At 37.0% G+C, this 26,114-nt stretch overlaps 5 protein-coding genes across 6 annotated transcripts in view; 4 read left to right on the top strand and 1 right to left on the bottom strand.

Annotated features, from left to right (window-relative positions):
• Nucleotides 1-14,567, bottom strand: part of LOC107036324 (3-hydroxyisobutyrate dehydrogenase, mitochondrial) — a 30,185-nt gene extending 15,618 nt beyond the window's left edge. Inside the window, exons 1-2 of one of the 2 annotated variants that reach the window (XM_015254235.2) lie at nucleotides 14,361-14,567; nucleotides 10,109-10,179 (exon numbers count right to left, since the gene is read on the bottom strand). The gene's annotated coding sequence lies outside the window, so the exon portion shown is untranslated. The remainder of the gene's footprint in view (nucleotides 1-10,108; nucleotides 10,180-14,360) is intronic. The other variant, XM_015254236.2, reaches the window with a different exon arrangement.
• LOC107036322 (glutamate receptor ionotropic, delta-2) lies at nucleotides 704-7,652 on the top strand (the record flags this gene model as incomplete). The annotated part of the gene is given in 11 exon segments (XM_015254231.2): nucleotides 704-1,013; nucleotides 1,727-1,871; nucleotides 2,284-2,466; nucleotides 2,807-2,961; nucleotides 3,036-3,132; nucleotides 3,369-3,673; nucleotides 4,325-4,508; nucleotides 5,578-5,668; nucleotides 5,924-6,079; nucleotides 6,671-6,754; nucleotides 7,307-7,652. Coding segments are annotated over 11 exon segments (1,815 nt in total). The 3' UTR covers nucleotides 7,550-7,652.
• Nucleotides 8,627-13,975, top strand: LOC107036323. Its single transcript, XM_015254233.1, has 8 exons — nucleotides 8,627-8,953; nucleotides 10,013-10,139; nucleotides 10,214-10,307; nucleotides 10,397-10,512; nucleotides 11,640-11,873; nucleotides 12,276-12,481; nucleotides 13,488-13,556; nucleotides 13,636-13,975. Exons 1-8 carry the CDS (start codon nucleotides 8,926-8,928, stop codon nucleotides 13,791-13,793), a joined length of 1,032 nt encoding a protein of 343 aa, XP_015109719.1. The 5' UTR covers nucleotides 8,627-8,925; the 3' UTR covers nucleotides 13,794-13,975.
• Nucleotides 14,480-19,971, top strand: LOC107036321 (ubiquitin-protein ligase E3C). Its single transcript, XM_015254230.2, has 2 exons — nucleotides 14,480-18,016; nucleotides 19,135-19,971. Exons 1-2 carry the CDS (start codon nucleotides 14,966-14,968, stop codon nucleotides 19,300-19,302), a joined length of 3,219 nt encoding a protein of 1,072 aa, XP_015109716.1. The 5' UTR covers nucleotides 14,480-14,965; the 3' UTR covers nucleotides 19,303-19,971.
• Nucleotides 19,972-20,868: 897 nt separating this feature from the next.
• LOC107036300 lies at nucleotides 20,869-25,884 on the top strand. The gene is made up of 3 exons (XM_015254180.2): nucleotides 20,869-21,327; nucleotides 24,122-24,711; nucleotides 25,269-25,884. The coding sequence occupies exons 1-3, from the start codon at nucleotides 21,225-21,227 to the stop codon at nucleotides 25,563-25,565; spliced, it is 990 nt and encodes a 329-aa protein (XP_015109666.1). The 5' UTR covers nucleotides 20,869-21,224; the 3' UTR covers nucleotides 25,566-25,884.
• The last annotated feature ends 230 nt before the right edge of the window (nucleotides 25,885-26,114 follow it).

The following is a 26,114-nucleotide window of genomic DNA, read 5'->3' as shown; positions in this document are numbered from 1 at the left end:
TTTCTCGACCCGCTCTTTCATTTGAGCCCAAAAAAACATTCATATCTTGTCTGACATCTTTGCTACAAACTCGGGTCCTCAACTCTGGTTTTCAGTTGAAATTGGAATTGTTAGTTTACACTATAATAGGATTGCATTGACGATTTTTTCTTAACTCGCAAAAATCTTCAAACAATTTGCTATCGATTGGTGATAAAATTTTTTGTAAATAATAAAATAGGGGGGATAACGCCTTTTTTTCAGGGGTGATTTTTCAAAAATTTATTTTTTTTAAAGTACTAACTAGCAAATGTTTTTTATTAGCTCGCAATTTTCTTCAAAACTACTTCAATGAGGAAAAAAATAAAAATTTTGAATATCTATAAATGAGGGGCTAATTGGTCGGATCTGAATTTTCGTATTTTGGTACTTACGTTACTCTGCTATAAAGCTAACGATATATCCGTATGAGTAGACAATTAGACCGAGAGAATGACTTGCTTAACTGAGAAGAGGAAGTGTAAGCAATGGAAAATTTTTGTGACTAGTTCTCTTCTGTCCGCCCATACGTCTCAATTAGTCGTCTGCGTGTTTACGACGTAAGCAAAACGTTTCAGTATCAAGGACTTCATAACAGGACGATAAAAGTGTGTACAGCCTTTACCCATGTTTTTTAATTATTCATGATATGAATGTTGCCGATTACCTATCTCTCGTCTGACAGGTCAACGATAAATTTGAAAGAGGAAGCCATCTGATGATCTAGTAGGGGAGTGGACACTATTCAGTATAATCGAGTGAACATTCGCAAGAAACCTGGTCGCAAAATTTTGAAATACGCTTTGTATTTCGGTTTTCAGTGATGTGTAAATACTTCATTATTTTACTGCATGTAATCAGTAGTTTTACGAGTGGAGAAAGAGGCGATATTATACTTGATATCGATCGCGGACTGTGGCTGAATGACAGAGACTTTGAAATGATGATCAAGTATTCCTATCACTTTTCTACATGTTGCAATATATTCGTCAATGGTAAATTGAAGGCGAAAATACCACGCACGAAAAACTTACATTGAAACACCTAGCGAAATCGATATAAAATTCTATAGAACTTCTATTGAAAATCCTATTAATTTTTGACCGATTTAATTAAAGAATTCGCGCGGCTTTTCATAGAGAATTTTCAATGCAAACTATTTTATAGAAAAAATTTGCAGAATTCTATGCAACTTTTTCCATTGAAAAATCGACATGCGTTTTTTATTGCAAAAAAATCAAATAAAGGAGCTGAGAAAATTAGAGCCGAAAAATTCCTATAGAAAAATCGCGTTCTAATGATTTTTTCTATAGAATATTTTCCACTGAATGCTTCTATTGAAGTGAAAAACGCGAATAAAATGCGGAATGTTTTAATAGAATTATACACAAACTATTAGAAAGTTTAATAGAAATCAAGTAGAATTTTTTTGCAAATTCTCTTGACTTTTCTATGATTTTTTCCCCAAGTGCCTGCGCCGGGAGAACTTCTTCAAAAATTTCTAGTGTCGAGTAAAATTTCTAATTATTCCTGGGAAAATTTCATATAAATAAATACAGGAAAATGAACGTGCTACATAATAAAATGTCCAGTGGCAGCTCTGGAGTTTTTCTGAAAAAGTTATTTTCGTGTGTACAAAAACGTGTGTGTTAAATAGTATTATTGTATTTTAAGTTATTTATAATTGATTTCAACCAATTGCTAACAGGAACAACAAGAGATATAGGAACTTTGTTCAATCTATTCATAAAAATCTATCAGTATGAGTACACGACTGGAAGCATTGAATACGGATGCCGCGGGTTCTTTCTGTTGGGTTCAACTGGAGAAACCCTTGCTCTAGCTGTGGGCAGGTAAATACACCGATAAAAAAGATGAAAAAATTTAGTTACTGTTGATAAGGCTTCTTAATTATTAATGCCATTCGTTAACTATTAACGAGTCTTAACTCAATCGTTCTATCAGTGTATGACTATCGGACTTGAATAATTTCTTCTACGAAAATAGTTCAACATAAGTTTTTTCGTTTTTCCTCTGCCATTTTGAAATGAGAAAACAAAAAAACAACAAAAAAATTTGGATCATTTATACTCAAGATTTTTTTACGAAAAACGCAATCTATAAACTTTTTTCCATAGAATATCTCTTCCAAAATCACATGACAAAGTTGCATAGTTTTCAACAGAATTTCTTGAAGAAAGTGTTAGACTTTTATATAGATTTTTTTTACCCATGCGAACCATAATATCATTTCCAATTATTCAGAGTTCCCACCGCTGTCTCCACCACCGAAATTCTCATAGTCGTTGATGCTGACTTACGAGATGATTCACCTCTACTCAATGTCAGTCTTTTTCAACACTCAAATGTCAATATAATTGCACGTTCTGGCAACTGGACGTTATCCGAAAATTTCCTGCAACCCCGGATGTTCAAGAAAGTTCACAGGTGCCCAAAAATACTTCGTAGAAAATTGCAGGCGGCTGTATCTTTGATACAGCTGTAATTGTACGTGGATAGGTCCATGGTCTTCCTTCTTCGTCCATGCTTTTCCTTCTTTCTCGAATTTCCTAGAAACTCCTTGCAGTCCCTCGAATTTTCTGGAAACTCCTTGAATTTTCTTGAATTTTCTACAAACTCTCTGAATTTCCTCAAAATTTCTAGAATTCCGATAGATGGCGCTGCACATAAGGACCGTTTCCCAAAATGACCCCCCAATATTGAAGCCATAGACGTATCCACGTGAAAAATATTGAACGTTGTATTCATGCACTTGTTCGCTTGACAGATCCTCCCAGATGCGTCACAAGACCGGCATCGTTGACCTTGAGGGCCGGCGATTGCAAGTAACAACATCCAACATAGCGCCGTTCTCATATCTATCGACAACTGTCAACAGGACTGTTAATGGAATTCAGGGCCAGTTCTTTGTGGCAAATGATGGTAGACTTCATGGCTTCGTTGCACATTCTGTTTGCAGATGGATATCGTTAATCAATATTGTTATTTTTTTAAAGAACGCGAGTTGGACGGAGTCGAAGTGAAATTATTCCTGATAATGGCTGAGAAACTGAACTTCACGTGGATGATGAGGAAACCCAATGGTCCCTACAGGTTTAAAACTCTTGGAAAGATGGCAATTTCGAAGGCCCTTTTGTTCTTCAATTTCTATCAACCGTTTTAATTTATTACTAATTGATTATTCGGTCATAATCCTTTGTTCTTCAATTCAATTATGCAATTTTTAGAACTGTTGACGATCTTTGCGCCCAACGAACTGCCGTTTTGAGTTAAAGAAAAAGTGTTGATGAGCCGTGAAATGATCCATTCAAAGAGTTCATTCGTTTCAGACATGGGAGGCCAAACGGCACCTCTTGGAACGGCGGAATGATAGGTCAATTATACAGAAAAGAAGTTGATCTTGCATTCGGAGAGGTCTGGCTAGAGTACGAAAAATCTCAGTACGTGAACCTATCCGTGCCGTGGTACGAGGTGTGGATAAACTTTCTGGTACCACGGCCGAAACCAACTGAGAATGTTTGGGCCCTTGCGAAACCGTTTCGATTGAATGTTTGGGTTGCAGTCATTGCAATTGTCATTCTTGAGAGCATCGCCGTCTGGGGAAAGGCGAGGATTAATTCTAAATTACCTCCAAGTAATTATTAGATTATTCACATTGAACTATAGGTGTGCTTATGTAATAAATGTGGTGCACGTTTTTGTTCGCCATTCACGTCGGAGGACAAAAGGGACTTTAACGGGAATTTCTCTGTTAATCGGTTTAAGGTCCCCGTTCTAATAAGGGCTATACTATATTGCGCTGGATATTTTAGTATATAAAATAGAAACTTCTGGGAAATCACGCACGAAAAAATTTACCAGAAAAACCTAGCAAATTTAGAATTTTATAGAAAAGTTTTTCTCTGAGAGATTTTGAGAAAATTCTATAGAATTTTTGTTCCTGAAAAATTTGCGAAAAACTTTGCATTTTTTGAAATAATATTTCAAAAATTCTACAAAAGTTATAACTTTTTGACAAAATTGAAATTAATAGAAATATTCCATCAGACTGAACGAAGAAAAGATGGAAATTTTTAAATTTCTACAAATTACTTTGAAAATTCATAGGTTTCCTAAAATAATTTGAAAAAAAAACAGATTTTAATGTTTCTGGATTCTCTCCGAGCACCGCCAAACCGCACAGCTAGTAATAGTTCATAACTATACACTCACATTATAGTTGAGTGATTTTTTATAAGATTTCCGCCTTAAAGATGAAAAGAAAACTGTAAACGTCATGTTCAAGGGTTTAGAAGCTATGTGAATACACTCATAGAAGTAATAGGCCGCCTAGTGGGGACTTGGGCGCCTAGAAAAACTCAGGGAATTCGCATTCAACTCCAATTTTGGCATTTTGCTGGACTTCTTGTGGTTACGGCTTACTCCAGTAGCTTAGCTGCAAGATTAACTACTCCAGACTATGAACCAAGGTAATTTAGGGTAATGGCGGACGAAATAGGCATTCTTACCTTTTTAAAAAAAATTCTCACAATTATTCAGAAATGGATATTTGCCTGTATCACACACTGTAATTCTCTTAACCCTTCAATTTTCCCACATTGTAATACAATTTGATTCGGACAATGAGGATATCTCACACAAACAACAGGGCATTGATATGGTGAGAGTTAACATGAGTGATTCAATGATAATAATAATAATCTGGCACATTTCGAGTGGTTTTGATTCGTTCATGCTTGCTGAACATGTTAATCGACTGAAAATAGTTGTACAAGAATACCGAGTAGTGTAACGACAAAATGGAAATGAGGTAACAAAACTCGGAAACAGAAAGTAAATTACGTTTTGTCATTCTGCTGAATTCTGACGTAAAATTGAAGGTTTTTTTGTTCAAAATACCAGGAAAGAGGGTACACGGAGAGCAATATTCAATAAAAATTACGTATTTTTTCCCTAATTCCGGAGCGAAATGTAGTTGTAGGAAATTTTATGGAACTGTCGCGGAATTTTTCCAGATCGTTCCGTAATTTTTATCTGAATCTCCTGTGAAAAATTACGGTACCGTCTCTTAAATTTTCTGAGTCGATTCCGTAATCGGTGAGCGAATTGTGAGTTCCGTCATTTTTACTGGACATTCCTCTCCGTGTAAATCAAATGTGTCCAGTCAGACATATTATCCACTCTCAAACGAAATGCGATGAATAATTTTTTTAAGTCAAGTATTTCTATTTTGCTCTAATTTCCTTTACAGACAACCCGCTTTTGAATATTATTCAGTAGCCAAAGGGTAAAACGATTTACGTCGACTTAGCTATCAGCTGAGTTTTCGAGCAATATCTCCGAATCTAAGGCAGATAGCAAAGTTTTCATTAGACACTTTTTTGTAGCTCTCAATTCGCGTTACAAAAAAGTTTAAGATACAAATTTTGCTATCTGCCCTAGATTTCGAGATATTTATTGAAAACTAACCAACAGTCAACATCGAGACAAACCGTTTTACCGATTTGCTCATTTATTTTTTAATTGTGATTTTTCCAGAATCGATACAATAGCACAATTTGTCAAAGCTAATCTAACGTGGGGTAGAGAGAGGACACCGCCGAACTACAGACACTACTTCGACTTGAACGTAAACTAAAACATAAAATTTTTGTTACTGAATAAAACGATAAAATATGGAAATTAGAGGAAAATTATTGGATGTGGGTTTTTCTATTAGTAAAAATGATGCACAATCGTATTGACTGCCTGATTTGCCTAATATTTTTGTTTCAATTTTCATATCTCACGACGAAAAATGTTCATATGTAGGATCTCAATTGAACTGCTATTTGCGAATATTTTTTTACAATTGAATAAGCTATTTGCGAATATTTTTATTCAGGATCCATATGCCAAACAACTGTCTAACGGATTTCTCATTGAGACCAGCCAAGAGGACAGACAGTCAAAGATTCTGGAAGGCAATTACGCTATCATTGGTAAAATCAGCCATTCCATCTTCTTCCCAGAGGTCAACGTTTGCAATAGCGATCTTGCTGTAAATAACTCATCAACACTACAATATCGTACGCGAAGAAAAAAATTCCTGAAAAACTACCATGGAAATTACGTTCACGGAGAGAAATAGTTTGTGGTTTCTAGTACCACGGTACTGAAATCCAAGCATGGCACTGGATAATAAAAAAAACCGTTGGGTACTGAAATCAAGAACTCTGGGTTATTAAAATAAACAATTCAGGGTTCTTAAAATAAGAACCGTTGGGGGCACTCAAATATTGCGTCAGGTGACGAATCATGACGGAATAGGGAGGGAGTTGCCGAAGCCATGAAGTCACACCATAATTAATTAAGATAATTTGAGGAGACTAGGATATCAATTTAACAACTTGAGGGTTTTAATTTTGAGAACCAAAGGGTTTCTAATTTCAATACCCAACGGTTCTTATTTTAAGAACCCAAAGTGCTGGATTCCAGAATCAGTGTCTTGATTGAACTATCATGGGCACTGGATTTCAGTCAAAACTCAAAAATTCCCGGAACAGCATTTCGCCTCACTTCCAGGTTTTTTCACGTAATTTTTTCTTCATGTACGTAATCAAAACCTAATGATGAACATATTTCTTCTCAGAATTACAGGGTGATGCGAGAATCAACAGCTAAATTCTTTATTTCTTTCGGCGCCCAATCGTGGCTTGTGCCCTCAATTGACACCGTAATTATATTCTGTTTAAATTCTACAACTGCACATTATACAGTGTGAATAATCCACAATTAGGACTGCAGCATTTTAAATAACAATAAAAAAAACTGCACATTATTTATTAATTCTATCTAAAGATTGAAAAGACGTACATGAAATGAAACAAAAATGAACCGCTCGGGATTTGTCTCCAGTGGGTGGTTAAATCCCGAGCACTTCAATTTTTTTCTTTCTTTCTTTTATTTGATTTATATATTTAGATATATTTTCTTCATTTATTTTCTTTACAAAAATATAAAGAAAAATTTCTTTCTTTCTTTTTTTTCTTTTTTTTTTCTTTACATTCTTTATAAGAATATAAAGAAAAAAGAAAGAATTCAATTACCCTCTGCAGAACAGAACACTATAACTATTAATACTCTTCACGAGGGAGGAGGGTGAAATTTAGCTGCGCATTGCAGTCGTTCGTCCCCTCGTCTCCTCAACTTAAGAATGTATTAGTAATGATCATAAAATCTAATTTGATTATTTATTAATAAACGACGAATTTCCCGAAACCTGCAGATGATGCGGCGCTTAACAGAAACTGGTTTAGTTGAATATCATCTACGAGACGTCATCCGTCGCAGGGTCAACGGCAGTCTTCGCGATGTTTTCATCGAGCACGATGGTGAAAACACCAACGGCCCCAGAGCTTTGAAATTAAAACCTCTCGGGGCAGCATTCATAATACTTCTCGCTGGCTATGTAGTAGCTACCATTATTCTCTACTTTGAACTGAAGAACAAAAACAAGATCGATCACTGAATTGCAGTTGAATCAGCGAAAAGAATGTCTGTCCGACAATCGGATGGTGCTACAGAATTGAGTTGATTTTGACTGTTGGCCAGTTTTCAATAAATATATTGGAATCTTAGGGGGATGGTAAAATTTTTGTCAAGACCTTGTTTGAAATGTATATATCTATCAGTCAAACGGTCGGTCCTATCGACAACCTTCGAGCATCATCGGGGAGCTTCGGTTCAACGGTCAGACGATCGCGAAAACGCCGGAAACCAATAGAATCAGCACTAGTAGAATCAAAGTTTCGCAGCGATATATTATTTGATTAAAATTATTTGATTGAGATACGCGGTAGTGTATCGGCCAAGTCGCGCCTCATAACCTCACAAACAACAAAACGACAATTCCACTACCCTCAACTAATTTAATTTTGATGTCAACTTTTTGGGCCATCGTTGAAAAAACGATTTTTGAAAAAATATCAGTTTTTTCGAATTTCTATAAAAATTTGAATTTTAATTGGTGTCAAAAATATATTTATAAATATATTCATGAAAAAATTCATGAAATTCAATTGATCCCTTATAAGAAAATTTTGAAAAAAATCCCATTGTAAAAAGAACATACGTTTAAAGTTGATAACTATCGATATCTCGCAAGTCTGTCACGCTTATTCCTCATTGGTTCCAGTCGTCAGAAGAGGCAAATTTAATTCATGATTAATTTAATGTTGAGATTTTCAATTATGATTGTTCCAATTACAGCGCGCTGTAGCGCGCGTTCGTTCACGAGAAGAAAAGAGAGCACATACATACATGCAGAAAGACACAATCTAAAATCGCATATTCGGACTTTTTAGACCCTATTTAGTGACCCTAACACAAAAAATTGAAAACTTAAACTTGAACGATTACAACGCCTCCACTCGAAAGCAAAAACACAAGAATTCAACTCGGAAATTCAACCATTCAAGCCGTAAACTTCAGTGAAACAATTTTGCCGACCTGAAATGAATGCCCCAGCCTCCTCCCCCCACAACTTACGGAGTATTTATACTATATTGCTACATCTCACTCTTGTCAGCTTCTCCGCACAGTGCGATCAGTCTACCTGCAGAAGGAAGACCGGTTGGGTCGTTCCCTCCTCTACAGAACCTACTGACACTCGTCCGAATTCCACAAAAACCGCGCAAACCCAAAAAAAGTTGCTACTAATTTCCGTCATTCACACTCTGTAACTCCCTCAAATTCATTATCAGAAATACTAAAAAGGCGTTTGAGAGTGGGTGATCATGAAGTGACCTTGAATGAGCGCGCGAGTCATTACCTACTCCCATTGTTCCAATCTTCCCTCCCGGACATCGGCAATATACCGTAATTGAGGCATTCATTTCCTTCAAAATGACGCGAAGGGAGCATATAAACGAAGGTATGTTTATTCAAAGTTCTAATGAACGATTCTGGAGTGAAAATAGCACGTACGGCAAGTTTAATAGAAAAACCTAGCGAATTCAGTTGACAATTCTATTTTATTTCTATGTTGTGGAGGAGTTTCCGACCGAATTCACAGCAAAAACGACCAAAAACATTTTTCAAACACCAAAAAACGTCTGACTAAAATGAAAATGTAGACACATTCAAATTCAGATGAACATGTGACCAAACAAAAAGCATTCATTTCATTCATCTTAAACATTTTAATTTATGTTTGAACTTCAGATAAATTTCCATTTTATTTAGACGTTTTTTAGTGTCTGAAAAATGTCTACAAAAGATGTGTGAAATTCAGACATTCGTTTTTACTGTGTTTTCAAATTGTTTCGTAGTTATTGGCCTCTGCGGTCATTTGCTGATTCGAGACGTTTCCTTTTAGGTAATTTGGTTTGCGATTCTTGCAATTCTGTGTATAATAAGTTTTTTATACTTTTATTATTTAGTCTGATTTGGTTTGTTTGTCAAAATAAATAAATATACCGCTGCAAAGGGGGGCTAATGAAAGAAAATTCATCCAATCATTTGGACATTATAAATTTCATCACCTGGAATCAGCAAATGACCGCAGAGGCCAATAGCTAGGAAACAATTAAATTTTTCTTGAACCGTCCATTAGTTGTTGGTTGCTTCTGTTGAAATGTTCAATAGAAAATATTGAAAAAGTCAATAAAATTAGATTTTTCTATACAACTTATTCTGTTTTTGTTTGATGTTCTTGGTGAAAAGAAGAGAAAAATAGAATGAACAAAACTTGGAAAATTTGAGTCGAAGAAATTCTGTAGAAAATATCTCAATAGAATAAGATGTATAGAAAAATCGAATTGTATTGACTTTTTCTATTAAACATTTCAATAGAATCGACCAAAAACTAAGAGAAGGTTCAATAGAAATCCAACAGAATTTTCTAACGAATTCGCTAAATTTTTCTATTAAACTCATTTCGCGCGTAAGTAGACCCCAACTCATCACCTTATTATACACGTCACTATTGCAGCCCAACCAGCCACAATTGACCAGCACTTTTCAGATCTAATAAATGACACAAGTGTCATTGATGAAACACCTAGGGAACTTAAAAAAGATGACTTACCGGACTGGTATGATGAGAAATTATTCAAAGCGTAAGTTTCCATTCCGTTGATGTCGAAAGCCCGAACTATTCTGAAACAATTAACACGGGATTAACGTATTCCAGTGGACAGAATTACGTTTGCAAAAATTTAATGGCGATTAGTTTAGGCGCCATGAGTGGACTCCTCGCTGTACTAGTTATTCCGTCGATCTTGAAAGTGAGGACAAATGAATAATTTTTTATTGCTAAGGATCCTCGTGGATTGTTGATTGATATTTTCCATGATCTGTGAATTTGTTCTGTTAGATACTAGTGTGGACAAAAAAGAGCGGCAGCGCTTGCACGGCCTTCACTAGGTATCTGCAGACTCAACTACATGTGCATCATCTTTATGTGTCTGATATCAACGATCCGAACTCTAGGTAAATATTGAATAATTGAAGAGTCTTGTTGTTGTGTGGAGAGTGTACACTGTTAACTCAATATCCCAAAAATGAGATTAAGTAGGAATAATCAAAGTCAAGCGATTTGTCTTCACAGCAAAGTCAGCTCAACTTTGTAAAGTCCTGTATTTTTGGAAATATTCAATTTTGAAAAGAGATATATCTTCACTGGTGGGTCCATATATGGTAGGGACGCCAGGCTTGAGCGGTTAAAAACATATATTTTCTCACGGAGAAAAAACTCAGAGAAAAATTACCGAATATGTCAAGTCATTGGGGAACGAACTCGATTTTCAGTGAAAAAAGCTTGAAATTTTTAACAATGATAAAATTCCAGGAAATGTCTGTATTTTTTTGCATTGACAAATCAGTTAATTTCTTGAATATTCAAGGAATTCTCGATTTCCAGATCCCTGCGGTACTGGAAAATATTCAAAATTCAATTGTATTTAATGTTTAATTTTCACAGTGAGTTGGGAAATTCACGCTTTCATTGAAATATGAATGATCGCTTGATATGGTAAACCAAATTTTCTTGAATTTTCAAGGTGGATGAGAAATTTTATGAGCGCTGTCATTTGAAATTGAATTCAAACTCACAACGAGAATTCGGACGACGCTGTGACTGAAATTTCAAGAAATTTCAAGTAAAAAATCTTGAAATTTTTAACAATCACTCATTCACACGAAATTTTCATGTATTTTGTTATTGAAAACTCAGTTGAATTCTGGAGTATTCAATCAAATTGCAATTTCCAAGTTCACAAATTCACACAACAATTTGCCTGAATTTTCAATCCACGGAAAATTCAGTTGAATGTGATGTTCAATTTCCGCAATGAATTTGAAAATTCTATATATCATTGATATATCAGTGATCATCTAACATGGAAAACCCAATTATCCTGAATTTCCAACCTGAATGAGAGATTCCGTGAACGATTTGATCTTAAATTGAATTCAAATTCACATAATTGAGAAATTAAGTGCAACTATTGCTTAATTTTCAAAAAATTTCTAACAATTTACTGAAAATGTCAGTCAAAATTTTTTAGCGTTGTATTTCTCTCATTAAACTATTTCTTCATCGCGTAATTTTTTTCAAGATTCTGGAAATCGATAAATGTGATAAGACACGTTCACTCGACGAGCAGCCGGAGATCCAGAAATGCTGGAATGGGTGGCATTACGCACCGTGATATGGCGCTAACACAGTTCGGTTTCATGGGGTACGCACTCATTGCCCCCGAAAAATTGGGTCTGACGAATGAGAAAGAAGGGAGAGAGGGGTTCACTCACTTGTGGCGGGTCGTCGGACATTCTCTTGGGATATCTGACCAGTGAGAACACTAAATAATTTCTGAATTTTCACACACTTCATGAAATATTGCTGACTGCAAGCCAGTTAATCCCACCTCGTCATAAATATTGTTCTTCAAACAGCGCAGAATTATGTTCCTTATTTGAGAATTCAAAACCATTGATTATGTCATTGAATAAATGAGGAAATTTCACCTACAGACGGAGACAATTTACCCTGACTCAACAGTTTTCGAGATACAAATGCAAAACTTTTAAATTGTTGCAATTGACGTTTAAATTATTTGGAAAATTACCGATGCAAATATTTCATCATTTCTGAAATTTACAGTTGAATTTACAATTTCGGTTTCCAATTTTAGAGATTCATCTTGTCTGCGTTGATGTTTCAATGAAAATATTTTCCTCATAAATCATTACAGTCTCAATATTTGTCGAAAGAACGAGGCAGAAACCACTAAACTCTGCAGAAAACTGATTAACGAAGTATTCGGGCCCAAAATAAAAAATTACCCGGAGAAATTTCCGGAAATGGCAGATGCACTGATAGATGGATTGTGGTGTGCCAATCCCGCCCTTAATTACGATTCAATGATGAATTTTTGGTACGACCTGAGTGGATTAAGATGTGAGTATCTCCAGCATCAATAATGACACCCGTGAATGAATTTATCAGAAAGCTAGCGCTTTCATCAATAAATGTTATTGGAATTTCATTAGAATTCTTTACACTAATTTCAATTGAAAATTGAATTAGTGCAATTCCATTCGATTTTTAATGGATATTTTGCAGAAGAAAGTGAATAGATTTGGATTTCGCAGTGAATTACACGCAAAGAAATTCACAAAAATTCTATTACTGATATTCGAATAATTAGAATCTCCGGTTATAAAAAATTATAGTGCTGTTGAAGTCAAATTTCTGGCTGTTCTGGTGTAATTTATGGAGATTTCGGGTTAAATTTTCGAGGATTTGTGTGACAATTTCGTAACAATATGAGAAAAATTCTTGTGCTACAAAATAAAATTTGCAGTGCTAACACTCGAATTTTTCTAAAGAATTTCTCTCCCTGCTGTATTTTTTTGTTTCTCATAACAAAATGCAAAAATTAAAACTTGGAAAAACAAGACTAAGAATTTTTACAGGGAAAGTTCCAATAGAATAAGTTCACGCACGAAAAAATTTAATGGAAAAACCGGGCGAATTCGCTAGACAATTCTATTGGATTTCTATTAGTTTTTAGCGAATTCTATTTAAATGTTATAGAGCCGCCTCCTTATAGAATTTCTATAAAATGTCTATAGGATTTCCTCGGCTCAAATTTTCCAAGTTTTTTTCATTCTATTTTTCTTCTCTTTTCATCAACAAAATCAAACAAAAAACTTGGAAAACTTGAACCGAAGAAATTCTATAGAAAATGTCTCAACAGAATAAGTTGTATAGAAAAATCGGATTCTATTGACTTTAGATTTGTCTAGCGCAATCGCTAGGTTTTTCTATTAATTTTTTTCATACGTATTATGAAATACTTATGCAGGTTGCAATGAAAATTCGCAAGAATTTCTTTTCAATTTCCTGATGGATGTGAATCCTCAGTAAACAATTTTTTCGCTACAAACATGAAATATTGCAGATGACAAACCACTGGGCTTCGCCAGCAAATTAAACTACGCATACAGATCATGCATCATCTACCTCATAGGTGAATATACCATGAAATCCTAATGAAAAATTATCAATGATCATTTGTTCACGTTGTAAAAGTCGCCTATTTATCCCAGGAACTCCCTACATTGGATTTTTCGTGAGAAACGGATTCAATTACTACCTAAGTTTCACCTACTGGCTCCTGGAACGTTGGCGAGTCCTCGCGTGGATTCGTTTCGGCAAGGAGCAGTCGAAGATCCAATTATTCCCGAAAGAAGCAATTATAGATTAACTCACTATTAGGGAATGTTTGTAAGTTCTGTATCGTCTGAACGATTTCTTCCCCACTACGGGTGTTATTCATCACATTCTCAGCGATTTTCATTGTTTTCCACACTTTATTATAAATCAATTATTTTGAAATACAACAAATGAATCGACTAATTTTAAATATAGAGTTTTACTTTATTCATATGCATCGTTTTCCTCAGAGTACCGACGATACCCATAATTTCCCCATAATTAATCTATCAATAAACAAAAAATCGTCCCAAACCGGGAAATAAATACCCTAGCGAAGAAACTGACCCTAAAAATCTCAAAATTGCACAAAAAATTCAGTTTAGATCACAAACAAAAAAACAAACACAAACTAAATAAGATAATCAGGAGCATTCACCGATTGTCAACAAACAATAATTGTCAATGTAGCCGACCCGTCTCAAGGACCAAAGTGTATTTATCTAATATCACTCTCCCCTCAAACTTTTCACCCTAGACTTTCACGACATGTATATATGTAATAATAAATATCTTAGTATTCCGAATAAAAACCAGTTTAAAAAAAACAACCACTCACCCCACTCAATCCGACCCCCAACTGTGTCCCCAAAACTCGCTGAAGGTCCTCAAAACTCCGAAGTTCCCATTCCCAATCAAAAAGGAGGCTCCCCCACAGTCGCCCTCTGCCAAGTGCCTCTGAAAAATTACGCTCACTTCACACAGGCACCACCAACATAACTGAACATAACCCTCGCCCACACGAACACACTAGCCCCGAGGCCATACTGCTCTATCAATGACAAGCCCGTCGTACGCACACCTCCAGTGCCGCGTTAACCGTCATTAAAAAACGTCACCGTCATTTTCGCCCGAAAAACCCGTGGAATGAGGCCCATGACTCCACAGTGGCCAGTGTCAAGTGCACATTAACCTAACTCTCGTGCATCGAACCCCAAAAACCGTCTGCAACCGTGCGACCGCGATCGCCCATTAATTGCCAATTGCGTTAATCAAAAGCCCCGACCCCCCTGCCCCACCGATTAAATGTCACTGGACAAAAACAAATCCTGAGTGAGTGTGACTTCCCTACGATGTCAATGAATCAGCGGTCCTCCCTCCAGAATTAATCACCCAGTGTCGAAAGCCCCCCGAAAGTGCGATAAACCCCCCTGGTGATGCAAGATGTACAGTTTCGAGGGTGATTATCGTCGCAGGCCCCAGCAGAACTTGGCTGGTGCCAGTCGTCGTGACGAGAAGGCTGCGCTCCTCCAGCATGCCCAACTGGAGCGAAACAAGCGCGAGCAGCAGCGCAAACGTCAGAACGCAGCGCTGAAGATTCACGCTCAAACCCGGAGCTACTTGATCCGTCAGTCAGTAAAACGAAACTGCAGAATCGAGTTCGACAGAGCAAGATCCCAGGTCCAAGGTAGACTCCAAACAACGGAGCTGATTCCCTACATAAGAACGCTCCTATTTTTCTACGACGCAAAGATCGACTACGAGCGACTGATCTGGCTGCTGGAGCACATTCTCTCTAACAAGGACGACATCCTGAACAGCTACAGCAACACCGACTGGCTGTGGCGCCTGCGATGGATCCTCAAGCTGTGTCTGCAGTTCATCCTCGAGATAACCAGCATAAACCGACAGATCTCGACAGCCCTGCCCCTGCGAGTCCTCGAGAGCTTCATCACGAGTGAAAAAATTCAATACCAGAAAGACTCGAACGAGAACTACAGGAATCACCTTCGAGACATCCTGAAATACCTAGTCCAGAGCTCGTACTTCTCGAACATAAAGAAACTCCTCGAGGACAACATTCCTCCCCTCGACGAGTCGACGTCAATTCCCCCCACCCCGAGGATAAAATGCTACTTCGACTTGATAAAGCAGCCCCTGGTGCTGTCCACCGACACAAAGTACGACAACGACTTCGCAATGATAGTGATCAAAGAGTTTGTGAATACAATTCTTCTTCCGAGGATGTCAGACCCAGTGAGATTATTCCTGATCCCAGCACTGTCAGAGCTGTCGAGTTTTCCCTATGCCGAGTTGATATGCTGTATCAACAGACTGGAGATTGTTCCAACGAGAAGTCTTCTGTACGCTGTGCTCTCCCTGGAGCCCAGGAGTTTCAATCCCTCGTCATCGGACACTGTTCTAGTGAACTACGTGCAGGTGCTGGCCTCGCTGACATCGACGACCCTGGGCCCGCTGCCCTCGGAGTCCCCAGCCAACGACAATATGGTAGACGACAACGACGACATGAGCATCTCAGACACAGACACTGTCACGGTGGACCAGAGCCAAGTGGAGATAATGCTGCAGTGCATTAAGATGCTGAACGAGGACGACAGGGTCAGCAGGATCCTGGCGTCCCTGGACAAGAGCGAGGAGCCCGCTGTCCTCCAGTCCCTCTGCCAACTCTGCCACAACCTCCTGAGGACTGATAAGCTGGCCTCCCACAAGTACAAGCTCCTGTACATGCTGGCATTCAAGCCAGAATTCGTGAGGAGACTGTGGACAGCCCTGATAACGACCAAACAGACCTCGATATTCGGTGGAGGATCGACACCACTGGTGCAGATAATGTCCAGGGGGATAGCCCCCACCGCTGAGGACTCGAAGAACATAGCCTCGTTGATAGCTGTCTTTTGCTCGCTGTTTAGCCTGCTGATAGCCACTCTACACGACTCGGAGTTCTTCACCGAGTCGAAGGAGAATTCAATGGAGGAGGAGGAGCCTGACAACGAGAGGACAGCGATGCCGTTCACCACTGGGGAGCTGGTCCCACTGTCTGATTATCTGAAGGGGGTCTGCCTGGGCCTGGTGGAGCTGGCTTTTCCTGATTGTCGACCCACTGTCAGGGACGACTACAAGAGGGCTGTCCTGGGCCCCTCGACGAAGGCCATTCAGGAGAAGCAGGACACCCAGATGTGGGTCCACCTGTTCAAGGCGACCTCTGGACTCCTCAGGCAACTCCACACGAGAGATCTCAGGAGGCAGTTCTGCCCCGATGGCCACTGGATCACCTCCAACATTCCCATTCCCCTGGACAAACCCCAGGACATCACCTGGAGGAGGAGAACTAATCGCACGACTTACTCACCGTTTCAGGGGCTCAGGAGTCTCTCGCAGGATCAGGAGGAGAGCGAGCATGGCCCTCCTCTGTCCACCAAGGAGATCAGGATGCTGACACTCCTCAGGGAGGTGCCATTCATCGTACCTTTCAACGATCGAGTGATGGTTCTGCAGTCGTTGATCTACAGGGACAAGATGGAGCATCAGGGGGAGCTCACGCACTTCATGCAGGGCCCCTCCATTCAGATATCAGTGAGGAGGAATTATCTGTATGAGGATGCTCTTGATAAATTGTCGCCTGAGAATGAACCCGAGCTGAGGCTCAAGATGAGGGTCCAGCTGGTCAATTCTGCTGGGGTCGAGGAGGCTGGCGTCGACGGTGGGGGACTCTTCAGGGAGTTTCTCTCTGAACTGTTGAAGACCAGCTTTGATCCCAACAGGGGCTTCTTCAGGCTCACCAAGGATAACATGTTGTATCCTAATCCAACGGTTCATCTGCTTGTTGACGATTTTCCAAAGCACTATTACTTCATTGGGAGAATGATGGGGAAGGCCATTTATGAGAATCTTCTGGTGGAGCTGCCTTTCGCTGAGTTCTTCCTCTCGAAGATTGTGGGGAGACAGTCGGATGTGGATGTGCATCATCTGGCGTCATTGGATCCCGTCATGTACAGGAATCTTCTGTATTTGAAGAGCTACAAGGGGGATGTCTCTGATCTGGGCCTCGACTTCACGGTTCTCTCTGATGAACTGGGGGAGAGGAGGATCGATGAACTCAAGCCCAAGGGCTCGCAGATACCCGTGACCAATGATAACAGGATTGAGTACATCCATCTGATGGCGGATTATAAACTTAATAAGGAGATCAGGCCTCAGTGTTATGCCTTCAAGCAGGGAATCGCTAATGTCATTCCGTTGGAGTGGCTGCAGATGTTCAATAATAAGGAGATGCAGGTGCTCATCTCTGGGGCGCAGATACCTGTGGATGTCGATGACTTGAAGATGCATACTAATTATACCGGGGGGTATGCTCCGGATCATCCTACTATTGGGGCGTTCTGGAGGGTCGTCGAGGGGTTCACTAATAAGCAGAAGGGACAGCTGCTCAAGTTTGTTACTAGCTGCAGCAGACCTCCTCTTCTTGGGTTCAAGGTAATCAGGGCTGGGGAGAGGGTTATTAATTATCGCGGATATTATTCATCTTGGGAATATTCTTTTTCATAATTTTTTTAAATTCGAATTTAATTGGAATTGGAATTCAATTCAATAGAAGTTATGTAACATTATATTGAATTGAATTCAATGGGATTTGAATTGATTTCAGTAGCATTTCTTTGAGAAATTCTATTGAATTTCCTTTGGAACTTTAGGAAAATCGTCTTCGAGTTCTATTAGGATTATTTTTTAAAAATCTATTTGTTTTTTGTGGTAATTGTTTAAAGATATTTGATGGAATAGTGACAATAGATTTGCATTTTTCGTAACTAAATTCAAGATGAAAAACTTGGAAAATTCATGCCCAGGAATTATTACAGGAAAAATGACAAGAGAATAAGTTACGCAGAAAAATTCGAGAGGAGCCTTCGATTTTCAAGACAATTTTTCGACTTTGAAATAATTCTCAATAGTTTTTTTTTAATTCAAGGAAATCCTCATTTTAATTTAAGAAAAATTCTCATTATTTCTCCAAAAAAATTCTAGAAAGTTCTCAGTTATTCTGGAAAATTCCTGGACATTTTTAGATTTGTGAATCCTGGACTTTTTTAAAACATCTGGAAATATTAATAAATTTCCTTTAAAAATTTAAAGTTTTAAAAATAAGTTTTTAGAACTGCTGATCGAAATTCAATGTAATTTTTCTCATAGAAAATAACCACAATAGAGAGAAAAGAAAGTTAAATTGGATAATTGAAGATTTGTAGAATAATATTCCTCCAGTAATTTTCATTTTCATCAATGCCGAAGTACTAAAAGAATGTCGAATCATTTGACAAAACGAAATAATACGCAAAATTTTGATGCCATTTCAATTGAGGATTCTATTATGACATGAAAAAATAGAAGAAGAGAATAGTGAAATAAGAATTTAAAAAAGACAACAATTAAAAAAAATGCAATTATCATCTTGTTTTTTTATTTTATTTTATATCGTACATCCACTAAAACTTATCATATCATTCTCACTCATCACCTGCCTATGAATGCACTTATCCAGTACTTATCTTTAATTTTTACTGGAAATGTTGATATTAATGAATTCTCTGTGTCAGGAACTCGATCCACCCTTCTGCATACAACACGCCGGCACAATCGATCGTCTACCAACATCCAGTACCTGTATGAATCTTCTAAAACTGCCAGAGTTTCCAGATGAATCAACACTACGTGAGAAACTGCTCTACGCCATTCAAGCTGGCGCTGGATTTGAGCTTAGCTAATTGGGCCCATCGAACAAAAACACAATGTGTGTTAATTTGTCTTCTTCATCTGCTGTTAATCAGCTGTCGTTGTTCTGACAGTTAATCATTCAAGACTGTGCCATTAAAATATCTACAATTCTCGGGGATTTTGTGGAGATGATTATTGAATATTGAAATGCGACGATTATTTAACGTGGGTTTACGTATTTGATGGGGATATGTTTGATTTATCATGGACAAGTTGGTTCCTCATGATTTGGTAGTAGATATTTCTAGGTAATTGTAAATTATGTATATCAAGTTGTGCGTTTATTTTCCAGCGGTGGTACATCGACTTATTACTGAAGTTAATTTAACGAGTATTTATAGGAAACGATCATGTGAAACATAGAAATGTGTATAGAATCATTGGGGGAGGATTTTTTGTGCTGCACTGTGTGGGGTATATGTGAAATCAAGTAATTCTTCTACGGTGTCATAGTGAAATAAATGTCAAATGTTGATGTAATTGTTAGCCCGGTCTCAGGGGACTGGCTATTTTGTTTTTTCTTTCTTCAATTACAAAACCTTGTGATATATGGATATATTATTATATAAACATATTTTTCGTCTTGATGAATCTTTCTTATTATTGTATATGTGAAATTTGCAACATTAAAATGTAATCGGGGCCACGGTGAAACGGTATATGTGGGTTTTTTCTGATGAGTCCTTGGAAACCTCATTATTAAAAATTCTAGGTTTTTTATTCTACGTCCATTTCTGGAGATACTTCATGAGAAAAAATTCATAGATGTTGATGTTTGTTTGGAGCTTACTTGATTGGGATTTTTTCTGTGGAAAGTTTTGGACATGAATTTTTAAAGTTTTTTTCTTGGATTCTGTAATGAGAGAGAGAGAAGATAGACCTGAAAATCGTGTAGAAAAACGCGTGAATAACAATCAAAATTTATTGACTTTTTTTCTGTGAAATATCTGTTTCAAAAATTGCAGATTTTTTTGGAGAATTTCAAGACAATTCAAATATGACTTGAATCAAATTCTTGAACACGAATTTTCCAAAAAAAAATTTTCTAGCATTTTGTAATGAAAAACAAAAAAATACAGCGAAAAAAGTTGCAGAATGACTGATGAATAAGAATTCGAATTTATTGAAGTTCTTTCCGAAATATCTATTTTAAAAAATTGCAAGACAAAATTGCAGATTTTTTTAGAGAATTTCAAAACAATTCTAATAAGACTTGTATCAAATCCTTGAGCATGAATTTCCCCTTTTTTTTCATTTTGGAATGAAAAACAAAAAATGCAGTGAAAACTCTTGCAGAAAAACTCATAAATAAAAATAAAAATTTATCAACAATTTTTCTATGAAATATTTATTAAAAAATCACAGGAAATTGCAGAATTTCCAGGATAATTTCAATAGAATTCAGCAACAAAATTACCAAAAGCTCTATAAAAAATCAAAAATGTATTGCATCACATCACAATACCATTTCTATTCCTTTTCTCAGAACCCCAAAAATTATTCAAAACCCGTGCCATTCTCGGCATAAGCACCTTGCCGCCCGTTGAAAACTCAGTCCTAACACTCACAAAAAAGTAAACGTCGATTTTGCGCGAAACAATGAGCCAGTGACTCCTATTAACGGTTTTCCCGCGCGTCCCGTGCCACTTATCCCTGTAATGCGTTCTTCCTCCGTTTTCTTGAATAATTTTAAAGCATTAAATTGCTTTAAATAGTATTTATTCGCGATACGACACCCAAGTGCGCAGTTATACGTCGTAGAGTGGAAGGTCGCTTGGCGTACGTTCCATTGACCTGTCGCGTAGGTTATAAACAGTCAACAAACACATCCCTCGGTTTTCGTGCAAAAAAGTTGAAAGAAAACGTTCACATATGATTGTTCGGGGATAAACATTCGTTTGACTCGACTCAGATGATGACAACACCAACGAGGGACTTTTTACATCGACGTCGGAGGTCACTCAGACAAGCGCTCGCTGTGATACCAGATATAACGAGTCTCAGTGTGTCACCAGGTAATAAAAATTGCAATGTTTCGATTCCCTACAAATGCTCAATTTTTTCGAATGCCTAATTTTAATAGAAAATTATGCCGAATGTTGTGGAACGCGGACACAATTTCTAGAGAATTTCTGCATGTGTTTGGGGGTTTGTATTCACAATTATGACAACAATTCCACAAGGATTTCCTCCAAAAAATCATCATTTTGGCTTATTATTGAGGCAAATTCATGTACAGAACGCTATCCTGATCTATCGAGTAGTTTTTGAGATACAATTAGTTTGGACTAATTGCTCCAATACAATTTTTGTCTCAATATCTCGAGACTTATGTACCTTACGAACAATTCAGGAGTTATCGTCTTGTTTTTTTTTATTCTAAAATTGCCGTTATGTTCAATTTGTTGAAAACTATTTAGTCAAATATATTTCTTTCTTTTATTATTTATTTAACCACACTCCAGTCTTCATGAATCAAATGAATAGAAATCATGAGTGTGATGTATGCTCTAAAAGAAGATCCGATTTTTATTTGATTAAATTTTTGAAGAACAATTGTCTGCTTTTGTGAGACGCAGCAGTTGCTCCAGACAACTGCCCTTATTCGCTTTTTTCTGCTCCAAAATACTCTTGTTGATATCAATCCGGTAAAAATCCAGATTTAATGCAATTAGATGTTCAGGGGTTTGTATTCACAATTATGACAGCAATTCCATAAGGATTTCCTCCAAAAAATCATCATTTTGGCTTATTATTGAGGCAAATTCATGTACAGAACGCTATCCTGATCTATCGAGTAGTTTTTGAGATACAATTAGTTTGGACTAATTGCTCCAATACAATTTTTGTCTCAATATCTCGAGACTTATGTACCTTACGAACAATTCAGGAGTTATCGTCTTGTTTTTTTTTATTCTAAAACTGCTGTTATGTTCAATTTGTTGAAAACTATTTAGTCAAATATATTTCTTCCTTTTATTATTTATTTAACCACACTCCAGTCTTCATGAATCAAATGAATAGAAATCATGAGTGTGATGTATGCTCTAAAAGAAGATCCGATTTTTATTTGATTAAATTTTTGAAGAACAATTGTCTGCTTTTGTGAGACGCAGCAGTTGCTCCAGACAACTGCCCTTATTCGCTTTTTTCTGCTCCAAAATACTCTTGTTGATATCAATCCGGTAAAAATCCAGATTTAATGCAATTAGATGTTCAGGGGTTTGTATTCACAATTATGACAGCAATTCCATAAGGATTTCCTCCAAAAAATCATCATTTTGGCTTATTATTGAGGCAAATTCATGTACAGAACGCTATCCTGATCTATCGAGTAGTTTTTGAGATACAATTAGTTTGGACTAATTGCTCCAAAATAATTTTTGTCTCAATATCTCGAGACTTATGTACCTTACGAACAATTCAGGAGTTATCGTCTTGTTTTTTTTTATTCTAAAACTGCTGTTATGTTCAATTTGTTGAAAACTATTTAGTCAAATATATTTCTTCCTTTTATTATTTATTTAACCACACTCCAGTCTTCATGAATCAAATGAATAGAAATCATGAGTGTGATGTATGCTCTAAAAGAAGATCCGATTTTTATTTGATTAAATTTTTGAAGAACAATTGTCTGCTTTTGTGAGACGCAGCAGTTGCTCCAGACAACTGCCCTTATTCGCTTTTTTCTGCTCCAAAATACTCTTGTTGATATCAATCCGGTAAAAATCCAGATTTAATGCAACTAGATGTTCAGGGGTTTGTATTCACAATTATGACAGCAATTCCATAAGGATTTCCTCCAAAAAATCATCATTTTGGCTTATTATTGAGGCAAATTCATGTACAGAACGCTATCCTGATCTATCGCGTAGTTTTTGAGATATAATTAGTTTGGACTAATTGCTCCAAAATAATTTTTGTCCTAATATCTCGAGACTTATGTATCTTACGAACAATTCAGGAGTCATCGTCTTGTTTTTTTTTATTCTAAAACTGCTGTTATGTTCAATTTGTTGAAAACTATTTAGTCAAATATATTTCTTTCTTTTATTATTTATTTAACCACACTCCAGTCTTCATGAATCAAATGAATAGAAATCATGAGTGTGATGTATGCTCTAAAAGAAGATCCGATTTTTATTTGATTAAATTTTTGAAGAACAATTGTCTGCTTTTGTGAGACGCAGCAGTTGCTCCAGACAACTGCCCTTATTCGCTTTTTTCTGCTCCAAAATACTCTTGTTGATATCAATCCGGTAAAAATTCAAATTTAATGCAACTAGATCAACTAGTCTAGAGATATTGACCCATAAAATTGTCCAACGAAGAAAGATGAATGAAAAATGTAAAAACAATGCGAAGTGATGCCTAAATAATTCTCATATAAAATGAACAATGCGAGTTTTTCGCTTTGCTCAAAAATACTCTTTTTGCCATCAATCCGGTAAAAATAACACACCCGGATGAACTAATCCAGATATCTCTCTATATTTAAAAAATCCAGAAAGACTCCTGGCGATAGAAACTTAAGACCAAAAATTAACATTTGGGATTCATATGGGGCTCTCAAGCCGTTGACTGAATCCTTTTTCAGAGGGCGGGCTGCAAAGCCCCCTAGTTGACTCATAAAATTGCCCTAAATTGAAAAATAAACGAAAGATATAGAAAAATACGAAAAAATTGAAATGTGAAATCATGAATGAATGATTCTCATGTAAAATGAACGAAAAGAATCCCCAGAAAAATTTTTCAATCGCCAATTCTAGATCATTCACACCCATAAATTATCATTCCCCTCTTCCCCAGGTTCTCCCCTCCCAACCGACGTCAACACGATCAACAACAGATACAGCAGAGACTCATGGAGCCCAGCGCCAAGTCCCGACGAGTTGGTGATCCAAAAGCGTGGACGCAGGAGCAAAAGCATCGTCTGGTCTCCAGAAGCCGACGCAAAGCGAGATAGTCTCTTGAGTCTATCCCTTCGAGATCGAACCCCTGTCAAGAGTCCCACGAAGGCGTCATCGCACCTGAAGAGCACGCCGAGGAAACGACTTCTACTCGACGACAATGACGACATGACCCCGGACAAATCCAAGGTCGAGAGAGATGGTCAGAGGCAATTCACTGGGAGTCTGATGAATGGATTGAGGGGACTCAGCAATGAACAGCTGGTCAAAGTCATCATGGATCTGGTGTCTATGCAGGAGGATGGAGCACTGTCCCTCAATGATAAACTGAGGGACATTGTCATCAACAGAATCCCTGTGGCTGATGTCCAGCCGTTGAGGGAGAGGTTGAGCGCTCTCAGGCAGAATGTCTCGGCGAGCTTAATGTCCTTTGAGAGGATGGACGAGTTCTCTTATAACCGAGCTTTCATTCATCTTGAAACGTTTCAGGTAATTGTTTTTGCGGCGGTATGGGGGAAACAAAGGCTTGATATTTTATTCTGAATGAATAATTAGAGAATTCAATTGGAGAAATCAATTATTAATTATTTTTGTTCATCATGTCATTATAGTCGGTAGAATAAAATCAAATTAAAGGCATATTTTGTTTCCTCTTGACTATTAATTTTTGACGTGAAGATTCTTGAGGCTGAAACGAAAATTCAGCTAGAAAGGAGTTAAAATATATTTTGTTTTTAACAAATTCCAAATTCCAGATTAATAGTTTTTGTGATGAAAAATAATCTTGCCAATGAATTAGTATTTTCTGATAAAAGAATAATCTTAAAAATGTGATAGAAACAAAACGTTTCGTTAAAGATACAGACAAAATATTCAAGTGAATAAAAATCAAAGTCTCAAGTTTCTTAATTAATGAGACGTTGCTTCACATTAGACATTATAATTTAAAAAGTTTTTGGGTGAACATTGACGAAGATTTCAATTACTTTTTATATTTAAAAAATAACGACTAATTTTGGATATGTAATTTTTTCTCTTTCGTTCAGAAAACATTGATGGAACAAGGAAGCAAATTAATTGACTCCCAACACTGGACCGCAGCGATGCAGTACGTACTCCTGGCGTGGCCCATTACAAAAGACTTGCCCGAGTGTCCACTCCCCGACAACACAACCCAGAAGTGTTTTCAGAGTTTAACACAAATCTGCAAAGTTGCCCTGATGAACGGGAATTTTGTCAATTCGACATTGCAAATGTTTGCTGATAGAATGGAGACAATGATCCACGACTGCGACGAGATGAGGATCTGTCACCAAATGGCCAAGGAGATGATGAGACCCTAGTTTAATTACACCAACGTATTTAATTTCCATTTATTTCTATTTTTTTAATTGTAATCGACTCAGTGCCTTAAATAATCGATTTTGTAAGGACAAGATAAACTGTGCAGTTACCATAGTTCCAATGATTCCATACATTTTTGCCTATGATTTCTTTACACTAGATTCACATACCAAAAGTAATGAAATAGATGACATTATTTGATTCCTTCAGATCCGTATTTAATTCTCCTTTGTTTTGTTTAGATTAGTTGATCATTATTTTGATAACTTCCTTGAGTATTATGTAATCATCATATTTTTTGAAATTAATAAATTTTTACCTGGGTACAGGAATTTTGTAGAAATAATTGTGTCTTTATTGCTAGTTTGATGAGTCATGAATGGGTAAATTGCAGTTGAAGTTGAATATTCAAGAGGAAGAGAACAAAAACGAGATACGAACCATTTTTGCTTGCCATTGTAATATTAATCCCGCATTCCAACGTATGAATTTACGTTCGATTTTTAAAATAGAATTGTTTTTGAAAAATTAAATTCCATCTTGCTCCA

The sequence above is a fragment of the Diachasma alloeum genome, unplaced genomic scaffold, assembly GCF_001412515.2.
Source record: "Diachasma alloeum isolate Michigan unplaced genomic scaffold, Dall2.0 Dall_scaffold_00208, whole genome shotgun sequence".
Classification (NCBI taxonomy): Eukaryota; Metazoa; Arthropoda; class Insecta; order Hymenoptera; family Braconidae; genus Diachasma; species Diachasma alloeum.
The sequence above is the reverse complement of the archived record's forward strand: the minus strand, read 5'-3'. Positions and strand labels throughout refer to the sequence as shown.

Coding starts and splice junctions, on each gene's coding strand:
- LOC107036321 (XM_015254230.2), top strand. CDS start 14,966: ATGTACAGTTTCGAGGGTGATTATCGTCGCAGGCCCCAGCAGAACTTG. Junction 18,017..19,134: donor CTCCTCTTCTTGGGTTCAAG/GTAATCAGGGCT, acceptor TCTCTGTGTCAG/GAACTCGATCCACCCTTCTG.
- LOC107036323 (XM_015254233.1), top strand. CDS start 8,926: ATGACGCGAAGGGAGCATATAAACGAAG. Junction 10,308..10,396: donor TTATTCCGTCGATCTTGAAA/GTGAGGACAAAT, acceptor TTGTTCTGTTAG/ATACTAGTGTGGACAAAAAA. Junction 13,557..13,635: donor ATGCATCATCTACCTCATAG/GTGAATATACCA, acceptor TATTTATCCCAG/GAACTCCCTACATTGGATTT.
- LOC107036300 (XM_015254180.2), top strand. CDS start 21,225: ATGATGACAACACCAACGAGGGACTTTTTACATCGACGTCGGAGGTCA. Junction 21,328..24,121: donor GAGTCTCAGTGTGTCACCAG/GTAATAAAAATT, acceptor CCTCTTCCCCAG/GTTCTCCCCTCCCAACCGAC. Junction 24,712..25,268: donor TTCATCTTGAAACGTTTCAG/GTAATTGTTTTT, acceptor TCTTTCGTTCAG/AAAACATTGATGGAACAAGG.